The sequence below is a fragment of the Balaenoptera ricei genome, chromosome 11 (assembly GCF_028023285.1).
Source record: "Balaenoptera ricei isolate mBalRic1 chromosome 11, mBalRic1.hap2, whole genome shotgun sequence".
In the NCBI taxonomy this organism is placed as follows: Eukaryota; Metazoa; Chordata; class Mammalia; order Artiodactyla; family Balaenopteridae; genus Balaenoptera; species Balaenoptera ricei.
Genome location: NC_082649.1, coordinates 68,489,774 through 68,516,095, shown reverse-complemented (window position 1 = coordinate 68,516,095; position 26,322 = coordinate 68,489,774). Strand labels below are relative to the sequence as shown.

General features: G+C 49.5%; 2 protein-coding genes and 1 non-coding gene across 4 annotated transcripts in view; 2 read left to right on the top strand and 1 right to left on the bottom strand.

Moving 5' to 3' along the window:
- Positions 1 to 3,577, bottom strand: part of RBM6 (RNA binding motif protein 6) — a 104,931-nt gene extending 101,354 nt beyond the window's left edge. The window contains exon 1 of the mRNA XM_059939685.1: positions 3,416 to 3,577. The gene's annotated coding sequence lies outside the window, so the exon portion shown is untranslated. The remainder of the gene's footprint in view (positions 1 to 3,415) is intronic.
- A 5,670-nt stretch (positions 3,578 to 9,247) lies between these two features.
- Positions 9,248 to 23,615, top strand: MON1A (MON1 homolog A, secretory trafficking associated). Of its 2 annotated transcripts, XM_059937641.1 has the most exons (7): positions 9,248 to 9,513; positions 10,543 to 10,673; positions 19,153 to 19,292; positions 20,544 to 21,029; positions 21,614 to 22,379; positions 23,083 to 23,230; positions 23,331 to 23,615. In XM_059937641.1, the coding sequence occupies exons 3-7, from the start codon at positions 19,166 to 19,168 to the stop codon at positions 23,469 to 23,471; spliced, it is 1,668 nt and encodes a 555-aa protein (XP_059793624.1). In that variant the 5' UTR covers positions 9,248 to 9,513; positions 10,543 to 10,673; positions 19,153 to 19,165; the 3' UTR covers positions 23,472 to 23,615. The 2 variants fall into 2 exon arrangements, with proteins under 2 accessions (XP_059793624.1, XP_059793623.1); XM_059937640.1 differs by lacking the exon at positions 10,543 to 10,673.
- On the top strand, positions 14,998 to 15,104 carry LOC132375537 (U6 spliceosomal RNA). Its single transcript, XR_009506081.1, has one exon. It is a non-coding gene; the product is annotated as a U6 spliceosomal RNA (small nuclear RNA).
- Positions 23,616 to 26,322: the final 2,707 nt, after the last annotated feature.

Sequence of the window (26,322 nt, the reverse complement as noted above, 5' to 3'; positions counted from 1 at the left end):
GTCAAAAGGTGGAAACAACCCAATGCCCACCAATAGATGAAAAGATAAACATAATGTAGTATATATATGTTATGGAATACTATTCAGCCTCAAAAAGGAATGAAATTCTGATAGATGCTATAACATGGATGGACCTTGGAGACATTCTGCTACATAAAATAAGCTAGTCATGAAAGGACAAATATTGTATAACTTATGTTCTATTTATATAAGGTACCTAGGACAAGCAAATTCATAGAGATGGAAAGTAGAATGGTGGGTACCAGGGGTTGGGGGAGGGGAGAATAGGAAGTTATTGTTTAATGGGTACAGAGGTTCAGTTTGAGAAGACAAAAATGTTCTGAAGCTGGATGGTAATGATGGTTGCACAACAGTGTGAAGGTACTTAATACCACTGAAGTGTACACATTAAAATGGTTAAAGAAAGAGAGAGAGAGACACTACTTCACACCCATTCAGGTGGTTACTGAAAAAAAACAAAAACAAAAACAAAAAAACAAAATAAGCATTGGGATGTGGAGAAATCAGAACCCTTGTGCATTACTGGTGGGAACGATGCAACTGCTGTGGAAGACAGTATGGTGGTTCCTCAAAAAGCTAAACACAGAATTACCATATGATCCACTTCTGGGTATATACCCAAAGATAATGAAAGCAGGGACATGAAGAGATATTTGTATTCCCATGTTCACAGCAGCATTATTCACAACAGCCAAAACGTGAAAACCCAACTGTCTAGCAAGTGAACAATTAAACAAAATGTGGTCTATACACACCAACTGAGTATTGTTCAGCCTTAAAAGGGAATGAAGATGTCAATTACATCTCAGTTTTTAAAAAAATCTTTAATTAAAAAGGAAAGAATGAAGTTTGGACACACGCTATGACATGAAAACATTTTTACCTGAAATAAGTCAGACATGAAAGGACAAATATTGTATGATTCCACTTATATGGGTTACCCAGAACAGGTAAATAAACAGACAGAATACATATTAGATGTTACCAGGGGCTAGAGGGAGGGGGCAATAGGAGTTACTTGCTTAATGGTTAGGGTTTCTGCTTGAGGTGATGAAAAAGTTTTAGAAATAGATAATAGTTATGGTTTCATTACATTGTGAATGTAACTCATGCACTGAATTTTATGTGAATTTTACACATAAAAATGGCTTAAATGGAAAATTTTGTTACAATGTATGTAAAAAAATATATTTATCACAACTTTGTAAAAAAAAAAAAGTAACATAATATACGAAAAAACACTGAATTAAGCACCTTAAATGGGTGAACTGTATGGTGTGTGAATTATATCTCAACAAAGCTATTTCTTAAAAAGGTAACCATGGCTAACATTTAGTGAACACTTTGCACACACCAGGCACTGTTCTAAAAGGGTTACATAAACCTCAAAACAACCTACCGAGGTGGCTACATTTCTTAACCTCATTTCACATATGAGGAAATTGAAGTTAAGTAATTTGTCCAATGTCACTCAGGTAGTGGAAGAGTCAGGGGTTCAAACCCTACCAGATTTGAGAGCTCCTACAGTTACCCACTCTGCTCTACTGAGTCCCACAGTGTGATAGCAAGGTTATTAAAGGCACCCAATAGATGCCCCGTTAACTAAGTGAATGAGATGAACAACTACTGTGGAAGTCTAGCAGGAAAATAAATTCTAAGCACTTGGAACGTAGCCAGAAGAGTCCATGATTTATCATCTTTAAAATTTCAGAATTTTCCAATAGCGGGAATTTCCTGGTGGTGCAGTGGTTAAGAATCCGCCTGCCAATGCAGGGAACACGGGTTCAAGCCCTGGTTTGGGAAGATCCTACATGCCACGGAGCAACTAAGCCTGTGCACCACAACTACTGAGCCCGCGCCCAGAGTCTGTGCTCTGCAACGAGCAGGGACCGCAATGAAAAGCCCGCACACCACAACAGAGTAGCCCCCACTCGCCGCAACTAAAGAAAGCCTGCGGGCAGCAACGAAGACCCAACGCAGCCTAAAATAAATAAATAAATAAAATTTAAAAAAATTTTTAAAAATGAAGAATTTTCCAATAGCTTTAATGTTAACACAACTCTGAGTTAGATTATTAACACACCATTTCATACATTTAAACACTGGCAGAAGAGTATAACCTTGCCCATGTATCTTCAATAAGACTGGAGAGTTCACTTAGTAACCTCTCCATTGACAATTCTCCTCTGAAAGGCTACAAAAAACTAGGCTCCTAAAGGCAACAAAAGTAAACCCAATTCTGGTAACAGAATTCTATAAAGAAGGTTGCTACAAATGTCCAGAAACAGAGACCTAGTACCTATTCTATAGGTTAGGTACCTAGTTAGATGCCTGTTAACCAGGCAAGGTTCAGGTCCAACTTTTGTGTGTTTCACCAGAATGCTAACATACCATTGTCAGTCCTACCCTCACTTATCAGTTCTTGATATCTCTCCTATAGTCCTCACAAGTTTGCTCATGTTGACATTATTAAACCATTCACATTGGTGGCACTACTCAACAGGAAGTTGAAAACTAACAAACCTAGGGCACAATCCAGAGTTCAGAAATGAATCAGGTGACCAGGCGCATCTAAGTCTATTGAACTCCACCTAGATCCCCGCAACTCTGACCTTCACAAGCAAACCTGGAATGTGCAAAAAATACAAGTACTCTTACAGTTTATGTACCCTACAAAACAAGGCCCTTTGTTTTATTAAAAAATACACGCCCAGAGTTGAGCCCATAAGCACAACATCAATTCTAAAATTAAGAGAAAAACACAGATTTACAACGCCAAAAGGAATCTAAAGAGCAAATATGAGAAAACTTCCCTCTCCTCCTACATGCGCCCAACGGGTGCAGGACCCACGAGACCACTCCCCCGGCTCCAGGTTCTACAGCCCCGAGTGCCGGGCTCCGAGCTCTCGAGCCCTGTGGTCCGGCTGAGCCCACTCGGGTCTGTCCAGGTCTGAGGGTGAGCCTACGTGCTAAGCACAAAAAAAGCTCCCTCTTGAACGATGCCTCGGAATTGTATCAGAATCCTTAAAAAGCAGGAAAAAAGGAGGAAGAAAGGGCCGCCTGCCTGGAGCTCCTCAGACCAGGAGCACCGAACCGCAACCACGCGCCAGCTACAAACACCGCAGCCGACCGCCCCGAGACTGGACCGGTAATTCCACCGCCGCGCCGGGCCCCGCCCCGGGCCCGCGACCATTCTGGGGCGTTCCTCCCGTGGGCGGCGCCTCCCTCACCACACCGCCACTTGGCTCTCTTCCTGAGCGAGGCCGCGGCCGCCCCGCGACACCGAAGCCGCAGCTTCTAGCCCGCGCGGGCCCGCGACGTCCAAAGCGGCCTGGCAGGCCGGCTCTTTTCCCTCAGGCTCCGGCACGCCCTCTCTACGGCCCCAAGCCCTTACCGAGGCAGCGCGGCCTCCGCGGCCCGCTCCTCCTAATCCTCGGCCGCTGCCACCGACCCAGCGCCGCGGAGACCGGAACTTCCTCCGCGCCGAGCCGCTGCCTTCACAAAGGCGCCGCCGCCTTTAGCGCTCTGCCTGCCGGGAGATGGAGTACCGCGGCCGGTCGCACCGATTCCACTCCCGGCGTACCCCGCGCGGCGGGCGGAGGGCGGGGCGGAGGGGGGGTGCTTGCCTGCGCGGGCGGGACGTAAGGGCACGCTCTCGTCGGCGTCCAATGGGAGGGCGCCCTTCCTTCCTCCTCCCCGCCGTCCGCCGGGGCTGCTGGGGGTTGTGGTTTGGCCTCTGGCCCACGGGTTCTAGTTCTTTTTCGGTCTTTGGAGTTGAGCGAGGCGTGCATTTTCTTGGTGGCTTGGCCTTCTCGAGTTTTGCTCCCCGCCAGAGCGCACATATGGCCCCGGCCTGCGTAGCTTGAAGACGACTTATTTTCCGTTAATGTGAAGGAAATGGAAGGGAGGCGTCTCCGGCCTAAGACTTTCGAGGCAGGGGCTTCTGGCCCACACAAGAGCCTGTTTTTCGACCCTCCCATAGGATAGGGAAGCAGTAGTCACAGAGGCTCGTCTCCTTTTCCTTCTGATGGGTTTCCAAGTTAGGTATTACCGACTCAGGAATACCAGGTGGGTGTCATCTGTGTTAAAGGTTTAATAGCCCTACCTACGAAGGAAAATCTATTCAGTTTACACAGAGCCTTGCTAGCTCGGGCAATACATCTGGCCAAGAGTGACTTGTGCGAGGTCACAGAGGAACTGGAAAGTATCTGCAAATCAGCAATCTAGTGGAAAACGGGGCAGCACAACTTTCAGTTTGCAGCTCACGTCCAGAATCTCCTTACAGCTACTGTTCTTCAAATGGCCAGCTCCAAGCTTCCAGGTGGATCGTCTACATTGTTGAAATGCTTGCTGGTTCCAGCTACCTGGTATCGCCAGGTAGTGGTCCCTCAGGGAAGGTAACCTGATTTTATAGCCTGAATTCAACATCATGGAATCGAAGAAGTCTGCCGGAAGAAAAGCCTATAAATCATTCTAAAATAAAGCAAGACTTATCTGTAGGGAAAAGAGATTGTTGAGTTAAGTAGTCTTTAAAGTTACCTTCCCACTTTTCAGACATCTTGTCTGGAAGTCATTCAAGAACTGCATGAAGCTCTTGCTGTGTGCCAGGCACTTTATCAGGTGCTGGGGCCACAGGAACTTGAACAAAGCTGATAAACTTTGCTGCTCTGGGGACTTACCTGGTGGTCCAATGGCTAAGACTCTGCCCTAGCAATGCAGGGGGCCCGGGTTTGATCCCTGGTCAGGGAACTAGACCCCACACGCATGCCGCAACTAAGAGTTTGCATGTCGCAACTAAAAAGATCCTGCATGCCACAACAAAGATCCCGCGTGCCACAACTAAGACCTGACACAGCAAAATAAATAAATAAATATTTTTAAAAAACAAAAGCAAAACTTTGCTGCTCTGGTGGAGATGGGAGTGGGGGTGGTTACTGAAGACAGACAACAAACTAAACAAGATATACAATCTCTGCTGAAATGAGTTTGGTTTCTGTAAGGAGGGAGATGGAAAGCTGTCGGAGGGCTCTAAACAGAATAATATCATGGCTTCCATGTAACCGGGATCCTCTGGCTGCTGTGTAGAGAATAGGCTGAAGGTGGGAAGGGCAGAAGCAGGCCAGCTGATTAAGAGACTGTTGCAGTAATAAAACCACAGAAGGATAATACTTGTACCTCTGTGGCCACAGTGGAAACAGGAAACATGGACTGGGATGAGGGGAAAGAGGGAAGAATGTCAGAGGAGCAATTTTGGTAGGAAGAGCAGGAGCTCAGTTTTGGATAGGTTGTTTTTGATGCCTAGTAGACAAGATGTGGAGTTGGCAGTTGGCTACATGAATCTGGAGTTCAAGGTAAAGGCCAGGGTTAGAGATGCAAATCTGGGAGGTATCAACATATCGCTGGTGCTGGTATTTAATGCCATGGGCCTGGATGAGATGACCTAGGGAATGAAGGAGTTAGAATAGACAGGAGAGCAGAGTTCCAGCCCTGAGGCCTGGGGCACACCAGCACTAAGAGGTTTCAGGGAAGAGAAGGAATACCTACACAGAGCTGTGGGTACTTTGACTTTGATTCCCAAACTGGGCCATTGTTGGTGGTTCTTTCCCTTATCAGATAGTACTTTGTCCTCAAAGGAGGTAAACATATGAAAGAACTAATTATTTTTGCCTTATGCCCATGCTCCTTGGGCAATAATAATTGCTACCCTTTATCACGACTCTTTGCCTGGCCTTGTGCTAACACTTCATTATCTCATTTAATCTTCACAATAACTGTATGATATCCCCTTTTGTAGTTATGGAAACCAAAGCCCAGAAACATTAACTTGCTGAAGCTGGAAAGTAGAGGGTGGGGGGATTCCAACCCAGGTCAGTCCTACTCCAAGGCTCATGCTCCTGCCTACTTTCCCCTTTTCCTTACGGTGATTATTGAGTTTTCACAGGAAGCATCTAGAATTTTTTTTTTTAACTTACATTGGCCCATAGTACTTGGAAGATTGCTTATATTGCCTAAGACCAGGAATATGAGTATTTAGAATAGCTGACCCAGAACAGCGCCCTCACCCGGAATGGGGAGCACAACGTCCAGTTGCAGAGGTAAGTTGACTCACATTCAGCCCCTAAATTCTCACACGGAAGAACCCAGCAAAGAGGAAGACTGTTGTGCTGCCTGTTGTTCTTTGTTGCCTTGGTCGCACTTGGGGCCATGACTCTTCAGCATCAAAAGTAGGGACTTGTAGGGACTTGATCAAATGTTAAAATGAGAGACAGGAACCAGGAGAGATACAGATAATACAAGGGCCACAGAGGAAATTTTCCAGCAGAACAGGAAAACCAGCTGCCTTACCAGGAACTGCAAAGTAATAAAGACAGGAAGGAAAACCTCTTCAAAATTTCCAGGGAAGAACTGACTATTCTTTTTTTTTTTAATTAATTAATTAAATTAATTTATTTATTTTTGGCTGCGCTGGGTCTTCGTTGCTGTGCGCGGGCTTTCTCTAGTTGCGGTGAGCGGGGTCTACTCTTCGTTGGGGCGCGTGGGCTTCTCATTGTCGTGGCGTCTCTTGTTGTGGAGCACGGGCTCTAGGTGCGCAGGCTTCAGTAGTTGTGGCACGTGGGCTCGGTGGTTGTGGCTTGCGGGCTCGAGCTCAGGCTCAGTAGTTGTGGTGCACGGGCTTAGTTGCTCCGTGGCGTGTGGGATCTTCCTGGGCCAGGGCTCGAACCTGTGTCCCGTGCATTGGCAGGCGGATTCTTAACCCCTGCACCACCAGGGAAGCCCGACTATTATTATTAGCTCAGAATACTTCATATTATATAATCTTGTATTTGTAGGAGGGAGAAACTGCTGAAGATGCTGAAAGAGTCATTAAAGAATTTGCCCTGAGTCACACCAGCAAGATAGCAACAGGGCTGGTAACAGATCCCAGCCTCAGGATACAATCGGGTCTTTTCACTTCAGCTGCAACATTTTCACAGCACCTCAGGTTCTGAAATGTCCACTCAAGCTATGAAAGAAAAGACATCTGGGGAAGAACAGAGGTCTTATTACCTTTGCTCCAGTTCCAGCTAGTCCTCACTACTGCTGTTGTGGAGATGACATGCTGGGTCCATGAAAATCATGGGCCTAGACAAAACAGAAAGCTGAGGTTTTGAGGAGCCCCTGACCTGGAGGTACACGGTAGCCTGTTGTTTGTGGCAAAGCCTAAGGCTTGAAGCAGCGTCATACAGGGCAGCAGGGCCATCACAGAATTGACATGTATTATTATTCCAAAAGACCTAGATTTATTTCTTGGTAATTCTATCAGTAAAAAGTGACCTTTATGAAGGGTTGTCCCAATATTCAAATATAGGTCAATAGGTTGATTTAAACAGAGTTTTAAATCACAACCTTAAAACATTTCGTAAGTAGCCACAACGGTTTGCTCTGAGAGAGTGTCCTAGGCTCAAGAGTTAGCCAGAAGCCCATGGGGTAAATGGCCACTTGCTTGGCTAAGGAGATGCAATACTTCCAAATGACAGTGGTGCTATCTGGTAGAGCTGATGTGCTTGAAAGCAAGAGTGGGACTCAGATAAGCCCTGAGGTCACATGGAGACTGTTGAGGAGATTGGTTAGGTATGTTAAAAAACTTAAATTTGTCTTCTATGGGGATCAATTCTATGGGCTGCAGCTTCTGGTTAATGGAATGTAGCCAGGATATTTCTGTATCAACCAGAGAATATGAGACCTTCTTGGCTTGAACTCTTATAATGTAATATGGCAGGATTAATGAGAGTAAAACTATATAAATGATATTTACTCTAAGGGTGGGAGCTTGTCCTCCTGAGCTAGTAAGGAGAGAAAATACTGAGTGACCTGTGGAGACTGGGAGAGACTCCGCCTCTCTCCTTCCCAGGGGAACAAACAGTTAAGGAATTGGGCATTTTCTCACATGTTCTTAACTATCAATAAAAGGGAGGAGAAAGCTCCCCTTAAACTATGTGCGAGGGTCTAATAGCCCTGTGGCAAAGCCATCTCTGGTAAAAGGCCACAGCTTTGTCACAATGTCAGTCACAGTCCAGTGTTGTGGAGGTAGGCTCCAAGTGGCAGCTGTCTGAGACTATGAGAAAAGCCCAGGGGCAGAGCTCTCCCTCAATTCCAGTGTAGGGCTGAGATGGAGACAGAACACTGCATTGGGGTGATGGAGCAGCAGAGAGAATCAAAGGAGTGAGTTCAGACTTTTTCCTTCATCCCTGAACTGTTGGGTGAATTAACCATGAGGCTATTAAGTGATTTAATTGCTTCAGAGAAACATGAGCAGTATTGTTGTTAATCCCTAATTTTATTTCTTTAAACTACTCTCCAAAAGTAAAATTGTTGATTTTATGTTTTCCTGTTTTTTTCTAGGGGTGGTATGCAGGCATTCATCTTTTTTTTTAAGTTCCCCAGGTCATTCTATGTGCAGAGTTGAGAAATACCACTCTAGAGATTCATACTGATATATTAAAACGTGGCTAAAAGGATGTTCTGGGACTTCCCTGGTGGCACAGTGGTTAAGAATCCACCTGCCAATGCAGGGGACACGGGTTCGAGCTCTGGTCCGGGAAGATCTCACATGCCGCGGAGCAATTAAGCCTGTGCGCCACAACTCCTGAGCCTGCGCTCTAGAGCCAGTGAGCCACAACTCCTGAAATCCGTGTGCCTAGAGCCCGTGCTCCGCAACAAGAGAAGCTACTGCAGTGAGAAGCCCACTCACCGCAACTAGAGAAAGCCCGCGCACAGCAACGAAGACCCAATGCAGCCAAAAATAAATAAATAAATTTATAAAAATATACATATATTAAAAAAATAAAAGGGTGTTCTTTTAGCAGCAGTTGGTGTGCCTACATCCTTTACAGTCAGTGTGGCCGGGTCCACTAATGACATTTATCCAGCCCGCAAACTTGCACTGTCCTTCCACAATTAGTGGAGGAAAAAAATGCCAGTCTCTTTCTTTCGCTTTAAATAAACCTCTTGTTGGCTCGGGCGGAAGAGCTGGGGAGTCTGGGCCTGCGGTCCACCCCAGGCTTTGGGTTTTGGGAGGTGCCTGAGTTTGGCCGGGACTCTGGAAAAGGCGGTGCGGGATGATGCCACCGCTGACCCGGGTCAGGCCCCGCCCAGGTCTCTGCCGGGACCTGGCGCCCCGCCCCACCTCGCGGCGGCCGTGCACTGCGAACTACATTTCCCATAATGCACATCGGGGGCGGGCAGGGCCAGGCCCAGCGACTGGAGCCGGGCCTCCGCCGCCAGAGGCCGGCGAGTGCTGTCTTCCTGAGTCGGCAGCCGGGCCAGGGGCGGTGGGAGGGAGCGGTGGCCTGTGCTGTGGCCATGTCTGCGTCCGCAGGGGCCCGTGGTCCCGCGAACCTGAACCATCAGTCCGGGCCCAGCCGGACACCCGTGCCCTCCCGGGGGTCCGGCAGAGGGCAGTGACCGGCAATCTCTGTGCTTCCTGACCCCTTCCCCCTCCCCGAGAAACAGGTGAGTCCGACTGCCAACCCACGTGGCTTGGGGGCGCCGAGAGACTGGAGAGCTGTCATCTTTGAAGGGAGGGGCTTGAAGACTAGGGGCTCCTGCCGTCTACGCTGCCATTTGCGGTAGAAGGACTGGGTCTCTCTGGCGTCCCTTCGCCGGTTCCCAGCTGGGGAATACAAAAGGCGAGGCCTGGAACTCTTCCTTCGGCTGGAAGGGCAAAGTCCTGTAGCCCCAACGCACACACATTCGGCCCAGCAGAGTGCTCTCAAAGACTGGCAGAGGTTGACTGTGGGGTGAGCAGGAAGCTCCTGAAAGTGTCTTGAGGCTTAGGACTTTGCCTTCAAGGGTGCCCTGGCTCAGATAACCAAGCTGCCTCTTGTACCTGTTGAGCCACACTTTCTGGGCTCGAGTTTGCTGGGGAGGGTGAGCAGCCTTTGTCAGAGAGGGGAGTGACCACTAGCAGTGACAAGTACCAAGCTATACTCTCAGTATGGAGTAGGCATCCTGCTGAAGCAGTTACAGCACAGCCTCACCTGGACCCTGTCTGCCACATATCCATGCATCCCGGCACCATCCTCCCAGATAGCCCACTCCCCAAAGGGTCAAGGCAGGATAGGGCACTATCTAAGCAGGAAGAGGGAGCAAGAGTGGTAGGGACCCAGTAGTGGGGGGGTGGTTCTTGCAAGTCCCTTCCTCCCTCCAGGCCAGGCACCTAGAGGAGGGAGGCATACCAGAAGGGCTGATTGAGCTAACTTGTTTGGTGACATTGCTCAAAGGCACAGCAGAGCACTTCTAGGGAAAATAGCAAGCCCTGGGGGCTTCTAGAGAGGCTGCCTGAGAAGGGGCCCCAAGGGAGTATCTGGGACTGGTTCCAAGAGACCTCTCTTGCTTAACTGCTTCAGGCCCAGCCACCCAAGAGCTTCAGCCACACAGGTTATGGCTCCAGTGGGGTTTGGGGTGGGTTTTGCTATGAGTCATTCACCCTCCCTGCCTAGTTTCCAGTGTAAATGTCCAGAGAACTGTTTGCTTCACCAGGGCTTTTGGCTGGACCCCGATACTGGCCTTGGAGATATTGAGGTACTACATGATTTCAGGTGGTTGGAGAACTGTTCGGAAGGAGATGTCCACTAGCCCCAGCCAGCTGACCCTGCCCTCACAACATGCAGGTACCATGTTGGGTAGTACTCAGCCATGCTGGGCGCAGTTACCTAAAGCCCACTGGGATCAGTGGGTAGTGGGCCCTCAGGGGTAAGCTGCTGTAGATCTTGTTTTGGTCTTTGAGCCAGAGGCGCAAGGCCACAGAGCAGGGGCATGTGGTAGAAAGGAGTTCAGCTTGGGAGAGACTTCTGGGAGCAGCAGGGAACCAATGATCTGTCCTGCAACTTCAGGATGAATAGCCAGTTAGCCTGGAGGAACTCCCAGCCCTAGGCCCAAAGGCATCTCTTTGTCCCAGCATCACAGATGGGTCATTTCAGGCCAGAGCCCACCTGGCTTCATGAGGTCAGAAGCATGTCCTGTTCACTAAGGGCCTGGCTCAGGATTAGCAAACTCTCAAAGGACTGATTTACATGGCAGAGATTACTGAATCTGTGTATAAGTGCAGGTACACATGGTCTGAATAAGAATAATCATGATATGCTAAAGACAGCTGAGTGTATATGTACCTACTCTGTGCCAGGGTAACCAAATTACATGGATTATCTCATTTAATCCTTCCACAACCCGATGAATCAGTGCTGTCATCATCCTCATTTCGTAGGTGAGAAAGCTGAGATTTATAAAACCAAGCCAGGTTAATCCGGGTCCCTCTGACTCCAGAGCCATTGTTACTGAACACTTAACTACTACCAAGGACAAGTCTTCCCTACAGGCAGGAGTCTCCCAAGGCTACATTGGAGCTGGGTGTTCTCTGAGGATCTTTCATCTTCTCCCTTACAAAGTTATTTGTCTGACAAATGTTAATTAAAGTCTTCCTGAGTATGGAGCTGACATTCTGAAATTTTCGACAGCTCACAGGGTTACCTTCAATGTAGAAAAACAAAGCAGGGCAAGGGAGGTAAGAATCCAGGATATTCCAGGAAGGCCTCTCTGATAAGGTAACACTTGAGCAGCAACCTGAAGGAAGTGACAGAGTGAGTCATGTAGATATTTGGCCAAGTAGTGGAATAGGTGAGGTGGGGGGCAGGGGGAAAAGTAGGGAGATGTGGTCCAGGCAGAAAGTTCAGCAAGAGCAAAGTTCTGAAGTGAAGGAATACTCAGGATTTACATTTACAGTATACTCAAGGAAAGCCGTAACGTCAGTGTGGCTGGGTTGAAGCAAAGCAAGTAGGGGAAAGAACAGGAGATGAGGCTGAAGAAGTAATTTGGGTGGTGGGGTGTGGCGCGTGTAGACAGAGTGGTTCTTGTGCACCACTGTGAGGAAATTGGCTTTCTCACTGGGTGAGTTGTGACCGTTACAGACTAGTGAGCAAAGGAACTACGTGACTTGACTTCTGTCTCAAGCAGATCACTTTGAGTGCTGTGAGAAGGATAGACTGTACAGGGACAAGGACAGAAGTGGGGAGACTGGTTAAAAGACTGTCGCAATGCTGGAGAGGGTGTGGAGAAAAGGGAACCCTCTTGCACTGTTGGTGGGAATGTAAATTGATACAGCCACTATGGAGAACAGTATGGAGGTTCCTTAAAAAACTAAAAATAGAACTACCATACGACCCAGCAATCCCACTACTGGGCATATACCCTGAGAAAACCATAATTCAAAAAGAGTCATGTACCACAGTGTTCATTGCAGCACTATTTACAATAGCCGGGACATGGAAGCAACCTAAGTGTCCATCGACAGATGAATGGATAAAGATGTGGCACATATATACAATGGAATATTACTCAGTCATAAAAAGAAACAAAATTGAGTTCTTTGTAGTGAGGTGGATGGACCTAGAGTCTGTCAAACAGAGTGAAGTAAGTCAGAAAGAGAAAAACAAATACCATATGCTAACACATATATATGGAATCTAAAAAAAAAAAAAAGGTTCTGATGAACCTAGGGGCAGGACAGGAATAAAGACACAGACGTAGAGAATGGACTTGAGGACACGGGGAGGGGGAAGGGTAAGCTAGGATGAAGTGAGAGAGTGGCATTGACATATATACACTACCAAATGTAAAATAGATAGCTAGTGGGAAGCAGCCGCATGGCACAGGGAGATCAGCTCGCTGCTTCGTGACCACCTAGAGGGGTGGGATAGGGAGGGTGGGAGGGAGATGCAAGAGGGAGGGGATATGGGGATATTTGTATATGTATAGCTGATTCACTTTGTTACGCAGCAGAAACTAACACAACATTGTAAAGCAATTATACTCCAATAAAGATGTTAAAAAAAAAAAAAAGACTTGCAACAATCTGCTAGAGAGATAATGTTGACTTGGACCAATGTGGTAGTGGTGGAGGTGATGAGAAGTGGTCAGATTCTGAATATGGGCATTTCCCCATGGAACATCAGTAATCTGTTCCATGAAAGTTGGATATTCTGTCTGGAATCACTAACTTAGTATCTGTTTCCCACTTTTTTTTTTGTCATTTAACTTTTTATTTATTTTTTTAACATTTTATTGAAGTATAGTTGATTTATGTGTTTCCCCATTATTTTAAATGGGAAAAAGTATAATGCTTCCTTCATCAACCCCAAATCCCCAATTTTCTAAAATAGCACTAAAACACAAGGAAAATACATACCTAATATATGCCAAATAAATTATAATGTTAGGATACAAAATGCTTAAAACATTTCCTCCTCATCAAACAGTGTTGCTTTGATACAGCATCATGGCCTCTTTCAGTACCTGCAAATAGCCATGATGCAACTAAACCCCTTTTGTTGGCACTCAATGATCTTCTATCAGTTCTATTTGAAATGTAATTTGAGGCTTTAAATGCACATTCCTTTATTAAAAAATATAGATCAAGTGTTGATAATAGTTTTTTTCTATGTAAACATAAGCTCAATCAGTACAAGTTTGTTGTATTAGTTATCTATTGCTGTGTAACAAGTTATCCCAAAACTTAGCAGCTCAAAACAATAATAAATATTTATTATCTCATACAGTTCCTGAGGGTCAGGAATTTAGGAGCATCTTAGCTGGATGGTTCAGGCCCAGTGTCTCTCATGAGGTTGCAGTCATTCAAAGGCATGACTGGGGCTAGATGATTTGCTTCCAAGACTGCCCGCTCACATGACTAGCACATTGGTACTGGCTGTTCTCAGGTTTCAGTTTCTTACCATGAGCTCCTCTCTTTAGGGCTGCTTGAGTGTCCTCACAACTGATGGCTGATGGCTGCACCTAGAGAGAGTGATCCAAGAGAACAAAGCAGAAGCCACAATGTCTTTTATGACCTAGCCTCAGAAGTCACACATTGTCATTTTCACATTATCCTGTTGGTGACATAGATTAGTTCTGCTCAGTGTGGGATGGGAGTATACAGACTTGAATGCTGGGAGTTGAGGATCACTGGGGACCATTTTGAAGGCTGGCTACCACAGCTGTGTATTAAAAACCAAGAGGCATTCTATGTGGCAAAGGTTAATGAGAGACATTTTTCTGGGTGTACCTGTATTCTGAAGTAAAGCTGACAAGATTTGCTGGTGGTTTGGTATATTAGTTACAGGAAAAAGAGAGGCATTAAGGGATGCCTCCAAGGTTTTTTGCTAAATAACTGGAAGTATCAAATTGTCTTTCACTGAGATGGAGAAAACTCTGGGAGGAACAACTTTTTAAGGGGATGATCAGGAACTCAGTTTTGGACATATAACTTTGAGGTACTATAAGATATCCAAGGGCAAACATCAAGTAAACAGTTAAATGTGTGTGCCTCTGGAAGTCAGAAGAGAGATTAGGGCTGCGAATAAAATTTGGAATCATTAATGTATCAGTGAAATTTAAAACCATGAGACTGAATAAGGTCACCAAGGGATCGAATGAAGACAAAAGAGGTCCAAGACCTGAAATCTTGGACCCTCAACAGTAAGAAGAACTGTAAAGAGGACTTAGAAGGAGTGGTCCATGAGGTAGGAGAACCATGAAAGGAGAGTGATGTGCCAGAAGCCAAGAGAAGAAAGTGTTTTGAGAGAGAGGAAATAATCATTGTGGCTGCTGAGTGAAGTGAGATGATCCTGGAGGTCACTGGAGACCTTGAGGGAGCAGTGTTACTGGAGTAATAGTTGGAATGGATTCAAGTGTGAATGGGAAAAATGGAGAGACACCTGAGCGCTCCACATTTCCCAGTCCCTCTGGCCACATGACTAGTTCTGGCCAATCTGGACTTTGAAGTATTTAAGAGTTGGTACATGACCCTCCAGCCCTGTCTTCCATGGCCAGGTGACGGCAGAGTTATAAGATGCTAGTAGCCTGGATTCCTGAATCACTGCCCGGAAGGGAGCTGCTCTGAATTGCTACCCAACCCACAGTACGTGAGCAAAAAGTAAGCCTTTAGCGCTCTCTTCGGCAGCACATATACTAAAATTGGAACGATACAGAGAAGATTAGCGTGGCCCCTGCACAAGAATGACATGCAAATTCCTGAAGCATTCCATATTGTTTGGTTCAGGCGGTAATGCGAGTGATGGGGAGCGATGCGGGGCGGCAGATGAAGCTTCGCTCTCCTGCTGCTCACCTCCTGCTCTACGGCCCAGTTCCTAACAGCCCACGTCCCAGATAGAAGTCCGCAGCCTGGGAGTTGGGGACCCCTGCTGTATATAATGGAGTCAGCCTGTCAAATTAGGAACTTGTAAATATTTTAATACATATTATCCTTTAGAGATTATTAAAAATGCTTGCAAAATCTGTGAAGGTGGTCAAAAGGTACAAACTTACAGTTATAAAATAAATAAATCCTGAGGATGTAATGTACAGCATGGTGACTATAATTAATAATACTTGTATATTTGAAAGTTGCTGAGAGAGTAGGTATTAAAAGTTCTCATCACAAGAAAAAAATTTTGCAAGTATGTGTGGTGATGGATGTTAACGAGACATGGTGGTGACCATTTTGCAATATATACAAATATTGAATCATTATGTTGTAGACCTGAAACTAATATAATGTTATACATCGATTATTTCTCAATTAAAAAATGCTTACAAAAAAAAAAAATAAAAGCCTTTAGGGAATTCCCTGGCAGTCCAGTGGTTAGGACTCTGCACTTCCATTGCCTGGGGCCCAAGTTCAATCCCACAAGCCACGTGGTATGGCCAAAACAAAAAAAAAAAAGCCTTTATGTGTAAAGCCTCTACCATTTTGGCACTCATTTGTTACACAGCATAGCCTAGCTTATGTGACTAATTAAACTCCAAGTACTGTTTACTGTTTTGAGGTTTGTTTGTTTTATAAAGGACAGCAAAAAAAAAAAAAAAAAAAAATAGGGTGGTACCTAGAGGGGAATGTAGAGTTAAGTGGAGGTTTGTTTTAAGGTTTTAATTGAAATAAAACAAACATAAAGTTCACAAATCATAAGTACAGCTCAATGAATTATAACAGAGTAAACACATCTAAGGGAAGGTGTTTTGAAAATGGAAGAAACATCAGTATATTGGTGATGGATAGGGGAGAAGGGGACACTGATGATCCGAGAGAGAGAGGGACAGCTGCTGAAGCCATATGCTTGGGTGGGTGAGAGGGGCTGGAGTGGAGGCATTAGTGGAGCCCAGGCAGCTCATCTTTAGTAAGAAGAAGGAAGGCAGAGTCTGGCAGGTGAGGTGAGGTGGTAGTGGGAATCTTGGAAGTTCTCTTTTGCTGACTTGCATGTCCTCAGTGAAATAGAAGGTAAGGTTATCACTGATAGTGCTGAGGGCGAGCATCGGAGAAGATGATGGAAGCTTGAGAAGAGAGAAGATGTGAAGCTATCCACTAGGGGAGTGGGAAAGTGAGTAGACATAGAAATGTAGGGCATTCCCATTTAAAGTAATTGTTCTGGACCCTCTCCTCAGAAAAAAGCACATACCAATCCAGGCCTCCATCCAAGGGGCCAGGTCCAGAAGCCCTGGCCACGACCCCGGGACTGGCAGTAGCAGCTTGCCCTCTGCCTGTATATGGACAGACTCATCTCTCTGGGGTCGCTCTCTCTTTACACAGCAATGCAGACCCCACCCAGGCTTTTAGGTTAGCTTGTAAAATAATGGTCTACAAGGTTCTCGTGTGGCCTGTGTCTTCTTGCTTAAGATCTGGACATGCCCTAGTTTCCTTAGCACCCACTGCCCTGGGCTCCGTGGTGTTGTGGTGGCTGTTTTGGCCTGTTTTGGATTGCTCCTCTTGGTCTCAGTCTCAGAGGAGACCTTTCTGGATGCCTCCCGAGGTTCCTGTTGAGGGCATTCAGCTTCTTAATTACTCTTCATCAGAAAAGGTGGACCACACCTTGGTCTTCTGGGCTCCGACCCTTGCTGGGAACCATCACTCTTGATTGTCCTGATGGACAGGATTGGTGGCCTAGAAAATCCCAAAAGGTAGATGTTCTCCCAAATAATCTTCCTTTGAAGATTATTCGAAGCGCACTCTGTGTGGGGTGATGCTGTTGACCAGTGGTACCCAACCCCCACTTAACCCTGTGGTGCTCCAGGACAAGTGGGGGCGTGGCCATCAGGCCAGTCTCTGGCCCTGCCTCCCTGTCTGGCTGTTTTGCACATTGAACTGCTTTACAAGATTAATTTGAAGAAAGGATTCCATAGCTTACAACAAAGATGACAAAAAGAAGAGCTTGAAAATCAATTCTTTGGGTACACTTGCAGGAGCTGCCTGCTAGGAGCTTGTGGTCAGAGAGAGTTCTTAGACACAGATAAGCGGGGGCCACACAAATGCTAGTGCTGGTGACACTGTTTTGAAATCACTCTTCTCATGAACGTTTTTGAGCACCTACTTCATGCCAGGCTCAGGGTGGAGTCATTTGCCCAAGGTTACAGAGCTAGTAAGGGACAAGCCTCAATTATTCCCTGTGGACTCTGCTCCAGGAGGGCAGGGACAGAGTCTGCTTTGCTCACAGTAACACCAGTCCCTCCCAGGCCCCTGGCCTGCCTGCAGTGCCTTCCTCGTGAGTCTCTGACTAGTCTTCGCTGCCCATCTAGCCCATCCAGCCAAATTTCTCTTCCCTAAAGGGTTAGTGCCTCAGATGGAACCCCTCTCCTATGGATTGTTTGTTGCCTGCCAAATGAAGACCCTTCAGCCTGTCATTAAGGAACCGTAGAGGCTGATCCCAAGTGAGCCACCCAACTTCATTATCCCTGACATCCACTCTTGGCCACCTCCACCTGGCCCTGAGGCTGTGGAAGGACTGGGAGATCAGGCTGAGTTTGTCCTTAGTGTCCATCAAATGGGCACTGAGAACTGACATGTCCATAGTTGTTTTTAACTGGAAAGGCGAGCCCTGGTGCCAAATTCAAAAGGTACAGAATGCAAGGAGAAAAGCAAGGCTTAGGCCTGTTTACTCTGACTCACTTCGTTCATAGTAAATGTCTAAATATCAAAAAGAACTGATTTCTCAACTCAGTTTTGAATGGAGAAATGTTCATGGTAGGATGTACAGTGGAAGATATCAGGATACAGAATGGTTTCAATTCCCAGCTCCAGCGCTTCTTTCCTGTCGTGACATTGGGCAATGTACTTACACTCTCTCAGCTTCAGTTTCTTCATCTATAAAGCTTGTCTGACAAGAGTGCCTGCCTCAGAGAAGAGTGATCAGGATTACATAAGAATCCACATAGGGACTGGGACTTCCCTGGAACTTCCAGGGGTAAAGAATCCGCCTTCCAATGCAGGGGATGTGGGTTCGATCCCTGGTCGGGGAACTAAGATCCCACATGCCGCGGGGCAACTAAGCCCGTGTGCCACAACTAGAGAGAGAAAAAAACCCTGCACACCACAACTAGAGAGAAGCTTGAGCGCCGCAACTAAGACCCGACACAGGGACTTACCTGGTGGCTCAGTGGTTAAGAATCCGCCTGCCAATGCAGGGGACACGGGTTTGATCCCTGGTCCAGGAAGATCCTGAAGATCGCAGAGCAACTAAACCCGTGCGCCACAACTACTGAGCCTGCGCTCTAGAGCCCGTGCTCTGCAACGAGAAGCCACCACAATGGGAAGCCCGCGCACCACAACGAAGCTTAGCCCCCACTCACCGCAACTAGAGAAAGCCCGCGAGCAGCAACGAAGACCCAACACAGCCAAAAAAAAAAAAGTATATTTATTTATTTACTTTGGCTGCACTGGGTCTTAGTTGCATCAGGCAGGATCTTCATCGCGGCATGCAGAATCTTTAGTTGTGGCATGAGGGATCTTTTAGTTGCAGCATGCTGCTCTTAGTTTCGGCATGCAGGATCTAGTTCCCTGACCAGGGATCGAACCGGGCCCCCTGTATTGGGAGCACAGAGTCTTAACCACTGGACCACCAGGAAAGTCCCCCATATATTCTTTTATAATCAGAAAGAGAACAGCACGCTTCTTTGGAAGGGAATATTCAGAACCCATTCCCCAGAGGTTTGAGTTAGCTGGGTCCTGGTGAGGGATACTTTCCTGTACTTAACCACTCTTAATCATGCCAGTGACTCCTGCCACTAGCACCTTCCCCCTTACCCTCAATGATGCCTTTGTTTGCCCCACAGGAGAGCCCAAGGGATGGCTGCTGACATGCAGAGGAAGAGAAGCAGCGAAGGCCCCGATGGCACGTTGGCTCCTTCTGATGGGCAGTGTGTGGAGAGAGCTGAGAGCCCCACACCAGGACTGGCCCAGGGAATGGAGCCAGGTACGGGCAGGGTGCGCAGCCCCAGCCAGCTTACAGCTAGAGCAGCCTCCAGGGCAATCGGGATTCCCAACCACTCTTTCACTGTCACTCATTCATGCATGTGTTCACTCACTTGTTAGCTATTTGTCATGTGCTGGGGATACTGCAGGGATCCAGGCTCAGTGTGCATCTGGCCTTCCTCTCCACTTCATGTTGTGCCACTTGCCCTGTGCTGTCTTGCCACCAGTGTGGGCTCTCCTCCTATTTCCTGTGTCTACAGGTACCTCCCTGGCTCCTTCTCCCTCCCTCAGCTCTCAACTTAAATGTCACCTCCTCACAAGAGAGGCCTGCTCTGACCATGCTCTGCACAGAACATGTGCAGTTATTTTATCTTAGTTATTTTGTAGTCTTATTTGTGTGTGTATGTATTGCCCATCTCTCTTGTCCACAAGATTGTGAGCTCTTTGAGCACAGAGCTGTTGTATCCCCAATGCCTGGTACAGTGCTGAACTCATAATAGGGACTCAAAACATATCTCTTGAACTCTTCTGTCCAAAAAAAAATCAGTAAAGGAAAACTGACATGGTCCCTGCCTTGGGGGAGCCACAGGCTACTGAGAGCATTCCAGTGAAGGGGGTTAGGAGCCATGGGTCCTCGCGCAGGGTCAGGGAGCCTTCTCCCAGGGAGAAAGATTTGCTGAGCACAGGAGTTATTCCAGGCACAGGGCGAGGTGCTGGGCACACAGCAGTGAACAACCAGGTTCCTGCCCATGAGGGGGAACCCCACTGCAGTTGGGGAGAAGGGCAATAACTGATAAGTGCCCCAAGAGAAGTCAAGGAGGGGGATATGATAGAGTGCCTGGGTTTGGGGGTCAGGTGACAGGGACAACTAACGTCTTTGCTGTGAGCTGAAGTGTGACAGGGAGCTGGCATGCAAGGAGGTGGGAGTGCCTTCCAGGCAGAGGGAACAGGAGATGCAGAGGCCCTGAGGTAGGTGGGATATCCAAAGAGCAGATGCACGAAGGGCTGTGAGATGAGAGTGAGAGGGACAGGCAGATACTGGCTACCACCGCAGCCTTGAGGGGTTGGGGTCATATTCCCAGGGTGAGGGGAGGAGGCTGGTGGGCTGTAAGTCACAGCAAAGCATGACTTGTAGCCGGAGGGAACAGTGGCTTGCCTCATCAGGACAAACAGTGTACTATATTGGGCACCTTGCTGGTGAGGTGGTCTGCCAGAAGCTACCGCTCTAAACACCAGTGCTTTTGGCTGGCAGGTGCCGGACAGGAGGGTGCCATGTTCGTCCATGCCCGTTCCTACGAGGACCTGACTGAATCAGAGGATGGGGCAGCTTCTGGGGAGAGCCCCAAGGAGGGTGCTGGCGGTCCCCCACCGCTGCCTACAGACATGCGCCAGATCAGCCAGGACTTCAGTGAGCTGAGCACCCAGCTGACGGGTGTCGCCCGAGACCTGCAGGAGGAGATGCTTCCAGGAAGCTCTGAGGACTGGCCGGAGTCCCCAGGGGCAGCTGGGCGACCAGCCACAGAGCCCTCAAGGGAGGGCACTGGTGAAGGGGATGAGGAGGAGACTGCTGAGGCATGGCGCCTGCACCAGAAGCATGTCTTCGTGCTGAGCGAGGCGGGGAAGCCTGTGTACTCCCGCTATGGGTCAGAGGAGGCACTTTCCAGCACCATGGGTGTCATGGTGGCCCTGGTGTCCTTCCTGGAGGCTGACAAGAATGCCATCCGTTCCATCCATGCAGGTGAGCCACCAGGAGGGGGGTGCCGGGAGGTCTCCCTGGCCAGGAGAGGCCATACCAGGTTTCGGACTCCCAGGGACTAGAGGGCTGGGATGTGCTGTGTGACCAAGGGTAGTCCCTCCACTTCACCGAGCCCCAGGTCCTCATCTGAACACGGGAAAACAACACTGACTGCCTCATAGGGCTGTTGTGAGGGCCAAAGGTGGCTCGCACATGGGCTTTGCCCTTGGAGAAGGTGAGAAGCCGGGGAGGTGACCAAAAAATCCCAGGTCTTGAGCCCCACCCAGCTCTTACCACTTAGCCCAAGAATGTGTGTTTTTCTGAAGTGCTTCCTGCGTTTTAGCTGGTCCCAGTCTGTGAAGCAAGTGGCAGGGAAGGGGAAAGAAGGGGAGAAGGGGGCCCCTGGGCATCTGTTTTTCTTTCATCTTGAAGCCCCCTCTGTGTGCACAGTTATGAGGGGAGGTGGAGAGGATGTGGAAGGCTGCGTGGGAAAGCGGGGCTCTGAGGGTGCTAGGGCAAGCCAATCAGGGAGGGCTTTCCGAAGAGGTGCTGAAGCTGACACCACCCCTATCCATCCGCCCCATCAGATGGCTACAAGGTAGTATTTGTGCGCCGGAGCCCACTGGTGCTGGTGGCGGTGGCCCGCACGCGGCAGTCGGCACAAGAACTGGCGCAAGAGTTGCTCTACATCTACTACCAGATCCTGAGCCTTCTTACGGGCGCGCAGCTGAGCCACATATTCCAGCAGAAGCAGAACTATGACCTGCGGCGCCTGCTCTCGGGCTCTGAGCGCATCACGGACAACCTGCTGCAGCTCATGGCGCGAGACCCCAGTTTCCTGATGGGGGCGGCGCGCTGCCTGCCCCTGGCGGCGGCCGTGCGCGACGTCGTGAGTGCCAGCCTGCAGCAGGCGCGCGCCCGCAGCCTCGTCTTCTCCATCCTGCTGGCGCGCAACCAGCTCGTGGCGCTCGTGCGCCGCAAGGACCAATTCCTGCACCCCATCGACCTGCACCTGCTCTTCAACCTCATAAGTTCCTCCTCGTCCTTCCGCGAGGGCGAGGCCTGGACGCCCGTGTGCCTGCCCAAATTCAACGCAGCCGGCTTCTTCCATGCACACATCTCTTACCTGGAGCCTGACACGGATCTCTGCCTGCTGCTCGTCTCCACCGACCGTGAGGACTTCTTTGCAGTGTCTGACTGCCGCCGCCGCTTTCAGGAGCGCCTGCGGAAGCGCGGAGCACACCTGGCGCTGCGGGAGGCACTAAGCACACCTTACTACAGTGTTGCCCAAGTGGGCATCCCTGACCTGCGCCACTTCCTCTATAAGTCAAAGAGCTCAGGACTCTTCACCAGGTGAGGGAGGGCCTTGGGGACACTGCTTGAGGGAGACAAGGGCGTGGTGGGGGGCGGCCGGTTGGGCCTGAGCTCTGATGCAGTCCTGAAGCTGATGACCCCTCTGGGAATGGACCGACCTGCTGTGTCTGTTTGACTCTGATACCAGGGACCCAAATCCCCTATCACCCTACTCCCCATCAACATACACCTCTCTACAGTCATTTCCCATAAGGCCTTGAAATACCCAGTACACCCAGGGAAGGAAGCTGGAACAGAGGTCTCCTCTGTTTGGTCAGTTTGGTCCAGCCCAGGATGCAGAACTCCTCCACTTCCTCCTCCAACAGAGGGGCTGGGGCCAGATGAGGCATCTTCTATCCTCTTACCCCTTTTTGGTCCAGAGGGTTCCTGGCTCACTTTTCCTCCGTCTCAGACCTGTCACTCTGTCTAGGACACCTAAACCCAGATTGGCTTCTCCAAGGGAGGGTCACCATAGATGCCATGAACTTGGGGGAGAGGGGAGAACAGGGCTCCAGTCTGGGTGGGCCCAGCTCTGTCCTGGGGAGTCTTCAGTGGTGAGGAGACAATGCCTTGTCCTGGGGTGGGGGGGCATTTGGAGGGTAGGACACATGGTGGAGTCTCCCTGGCTAGGAATAGGTGTTTCTGGATCTCCAGAGAAGCCAGTGGAAGTCATTCCTTTGCGAACCTACTCCCCCATCTCCAGCCCTGAGATCGAGGCCCCGTACACCAGTGAAGAGGAGCAGGAGCGGCTGCTGGGCCTCTACCAGTACCTGCACAGCCGCGCCCACAATGCCTCCCGCCCACTCAAGACTATCTACTACACGGGCCCCAACGAGAACCTCCTGGCTTGGGTAAGGCAGCCCTGGGATGGGCTGGGCTTCATCGGGGTCCTGGGCAAGGGCCACGAGGGTTGTCTAATCTGGATGACCACCCTGTGCCCCCTTCCTCCAGGTGACAGGCGCCTTTGAGCTCTACATGTGCTACAGCCCCCTGGGGACCAAGGCGTCGGCCGTCAGTGCCATCCATAAACTGATGCGCTGGATCCGCAAAGAAGAAGACCGCCTCTTCATCCTCACGCCCCTCACGTACTGATGAGAATGTGTGTGGGCTCGGCCCTCCTAGGCACACCAGGCTGTGGAAGCCATGGGAGCTTCCAGGTGGGGCTGGCCTCTCTGGCCCAGGCAGCAGGCAGGGACTGTGGGTTGGTGTGTGCATTAAAGTGCTTTGGGGAACACATTTGTGGGGCCTTGTCACTGGTTCCTTCACTCTCACTCACATGCAGATGCTGGACCCTCCTCCCTAGGCCCTGCCCATGCTTCCCCATGCGCAGCATCACGTGTGCTCAGAGTCGGCCCCTGGGCTGGGGCTGTTATCATTCAGCTGAAGTCCTGCCACATGTAAAGTGTTCTCTAGGACCCCACTGGCCTTCCCCACCACGACCAACCTCCCACGAAGCCCCACCCCACGCTCAGTCTGAGCCCCTGGTGCCTCCCCTGTCACTCCTAGATGGGATTCCCAGCTGCATGGCCTGAAGGACCACCCAACCACCTGGGAGCCCTGACTGTGGCTCTGCTTAATGGACTGCTGTAGTTCAGCAGGGGCTGAGCTGAGTAAGACAGGGACAGTCAAGTGGAGAGAGTCTGAGCCCGGGCATGGGTGGGAGCCCTTGGTGAGGTGGCCCAGTGTTCAGCACAAATTCAGAGTCCAGCCTCACTATAGCTGTAGACCTCTGGGGAAACTATTCCAGCTTAGGGTTCCTCATGAAGGCTGTCCACCTCAGCTTCCCTACCTCCAGCCAGCACATTCCTCAGGATGGCCCCCAGGAGTGAGCCAGAGGACCTGAAAGAAGACCCAGCTGACCTCTGGGGCAGGAATGGACCCTGCCCTAAGAAGGGCTGATGCCCTTTTCAGTCACCCTGTTCCCTGGCATGGCCCAGCCTATGTGGGTCACCATGAACATCCCAGGAGGCTCAGCAGTGAAGGCCCAGCCCCATTCACTCTACCATGAGACCTTCTTAGGACAGAGCCCAAGGCACAGTGCAGAAAGCCTCTACCTTCCTGCTGGGGGCTCTCCCAGTTATGCCACAACTGAACCATCTCATTGGCCAGGGAAACAGAAGACCTAGGAAGTGTTTGGGAGAATAGTGTCCATGGAATATGGTCTTCAGACTATACAGTGAATCACCTTCATGCAGTCTCTGAGTGCTAGACCAAGATACTCTGCCACTAAAACCAACCCATGTTGGAGAATGTGTCTGTGTAGGTGGCGTAGGCCAAGGATGCACTGGAATGAGTCACTTCCTGTCCCAGGAAATGGCAGCACAGCCCCTGCCCTTGGCCCCACCCCAGATCACATTAGAATGAGTGTGGCAGCAGGCCACCTGCCCAGACCCCAAAGCCCCTATGGAGCAGCCACAGGCTTGGTGGGTGCTGCTCACACTGCCCACATGCCCTGGGTCTCTTTTCTGTCTGCTTGCTGTTTCTGTTCCTTCCCTGAATCCTGGAAAGTGCACCAAACCACTGCCTTTGGGGCCAGGGTGATGCCAGGCTAGCTGTCTCTGACTGCTACCGGTGTTCTTCTGTTCAGCGGTCAGCCTCCAGGTGTCCCTGCTGGCTACCCTGATCCCTGTAGGGCTTCCAGCTTCTTGCCGTTCAGCACCTATTCTGGGTGGGGGTGGGAAGAGATAGTCACAATTAGATAAGTGTGTATACCTAGGACAGTAGGCACCTAGGAGTGCGGGGTTTACCTGTTTGGGGAGCAAGGAAGGGACAACAGGCAAACAGGAAAGGTGTTCCTAGTGGAGCAACGAGCATGTGCAAAGGGATGAACCTGGTATGAAACCTGGTATGGTAAAGAACCTTGTCCGACTGGGTAACAGTGAAGCTGGAGGAGTCTTTAAAGCCTAGGGTTCTCAAACTCCAGGTAAAAGTCTGGCAGTGGGGAGCCACAGAATGTTTTAAAGCTGCAGAGTGACATGGTCATACTGTGGTTACAGAGGTCCCCCTGCTGTCACTAGGATGATTTCTTTGCATTGGAGAAAGAGGCTGGCACTAGTTCTCTGGAGTAGTGTTCAGAGGGGAGTGAGAGCCCAAAGAGAGCAAAGTGGCTAACACTCCTTCAAGGTGACAAATGCAAGGGCAGTGGGGTAGGTCCTTAGCTGAACGTGGGCCAGGCCTTGTGAATTCACCTTGAGAAAGCGCTTGTATTCGGCACTGCAAGGCTCCATTAGCTGACTTCCCCCACATGGCTTGCCTGCCCCCTTCCCATAGACCAAGCAGATGAGGAGGGAGGAAGGGGCACTCTGGATGCCTGCTGTCAAAGACCAAGGCTACCTCAGAGGAGATGCCAGCCTGGGGGCAGCCAACAGCTTGGCCACATGATGGCAGCAGAGAACCAACTGTTGACTGCTGCACACCCACCCCCAAAACAGGTGAACGGGGAGGACCCCTCAAGTTTCCTCCCAACCCCTAGAAGTCTCTCCCAATGTCCTGAGGCAGAATAGGGGTCACAAGAACCCATGTCTCAGCGCCGGGCAGGGAATGTTTCCTATCAGTTTTGCCCTGCATGACTATCTTTAGACATGTTGACTGAGGAACACAGGAATGGTGCCATAATTTCTGATGTGTGTTTATTCATTTCCGGGCCAATTCTGGTTAGCGAAGGGAGTGCCTTTTATGTTGCCTCAGGCATGGTATCCTCCCAGCACTGGGTGTGGCCGCCCCCGGTGCTGTTTCCACCCTGTCACCAGATGCTCATTAAGCTCCAGCCTGGAAGGGGTAGGGGAGTCCAGCATTAGGAATGGGGGATGGGGGGGAGTCAGGTATCCAGAGTAAACTGTGCTGGGGTAGGTGTAGCACAGGGTCTGTGGGACCCACAAAATGGACTTGTCACCGCCTGGATCAGGTAGGCTTCCTGGAGGAGATGCCACCTAAGTTGCAAGAG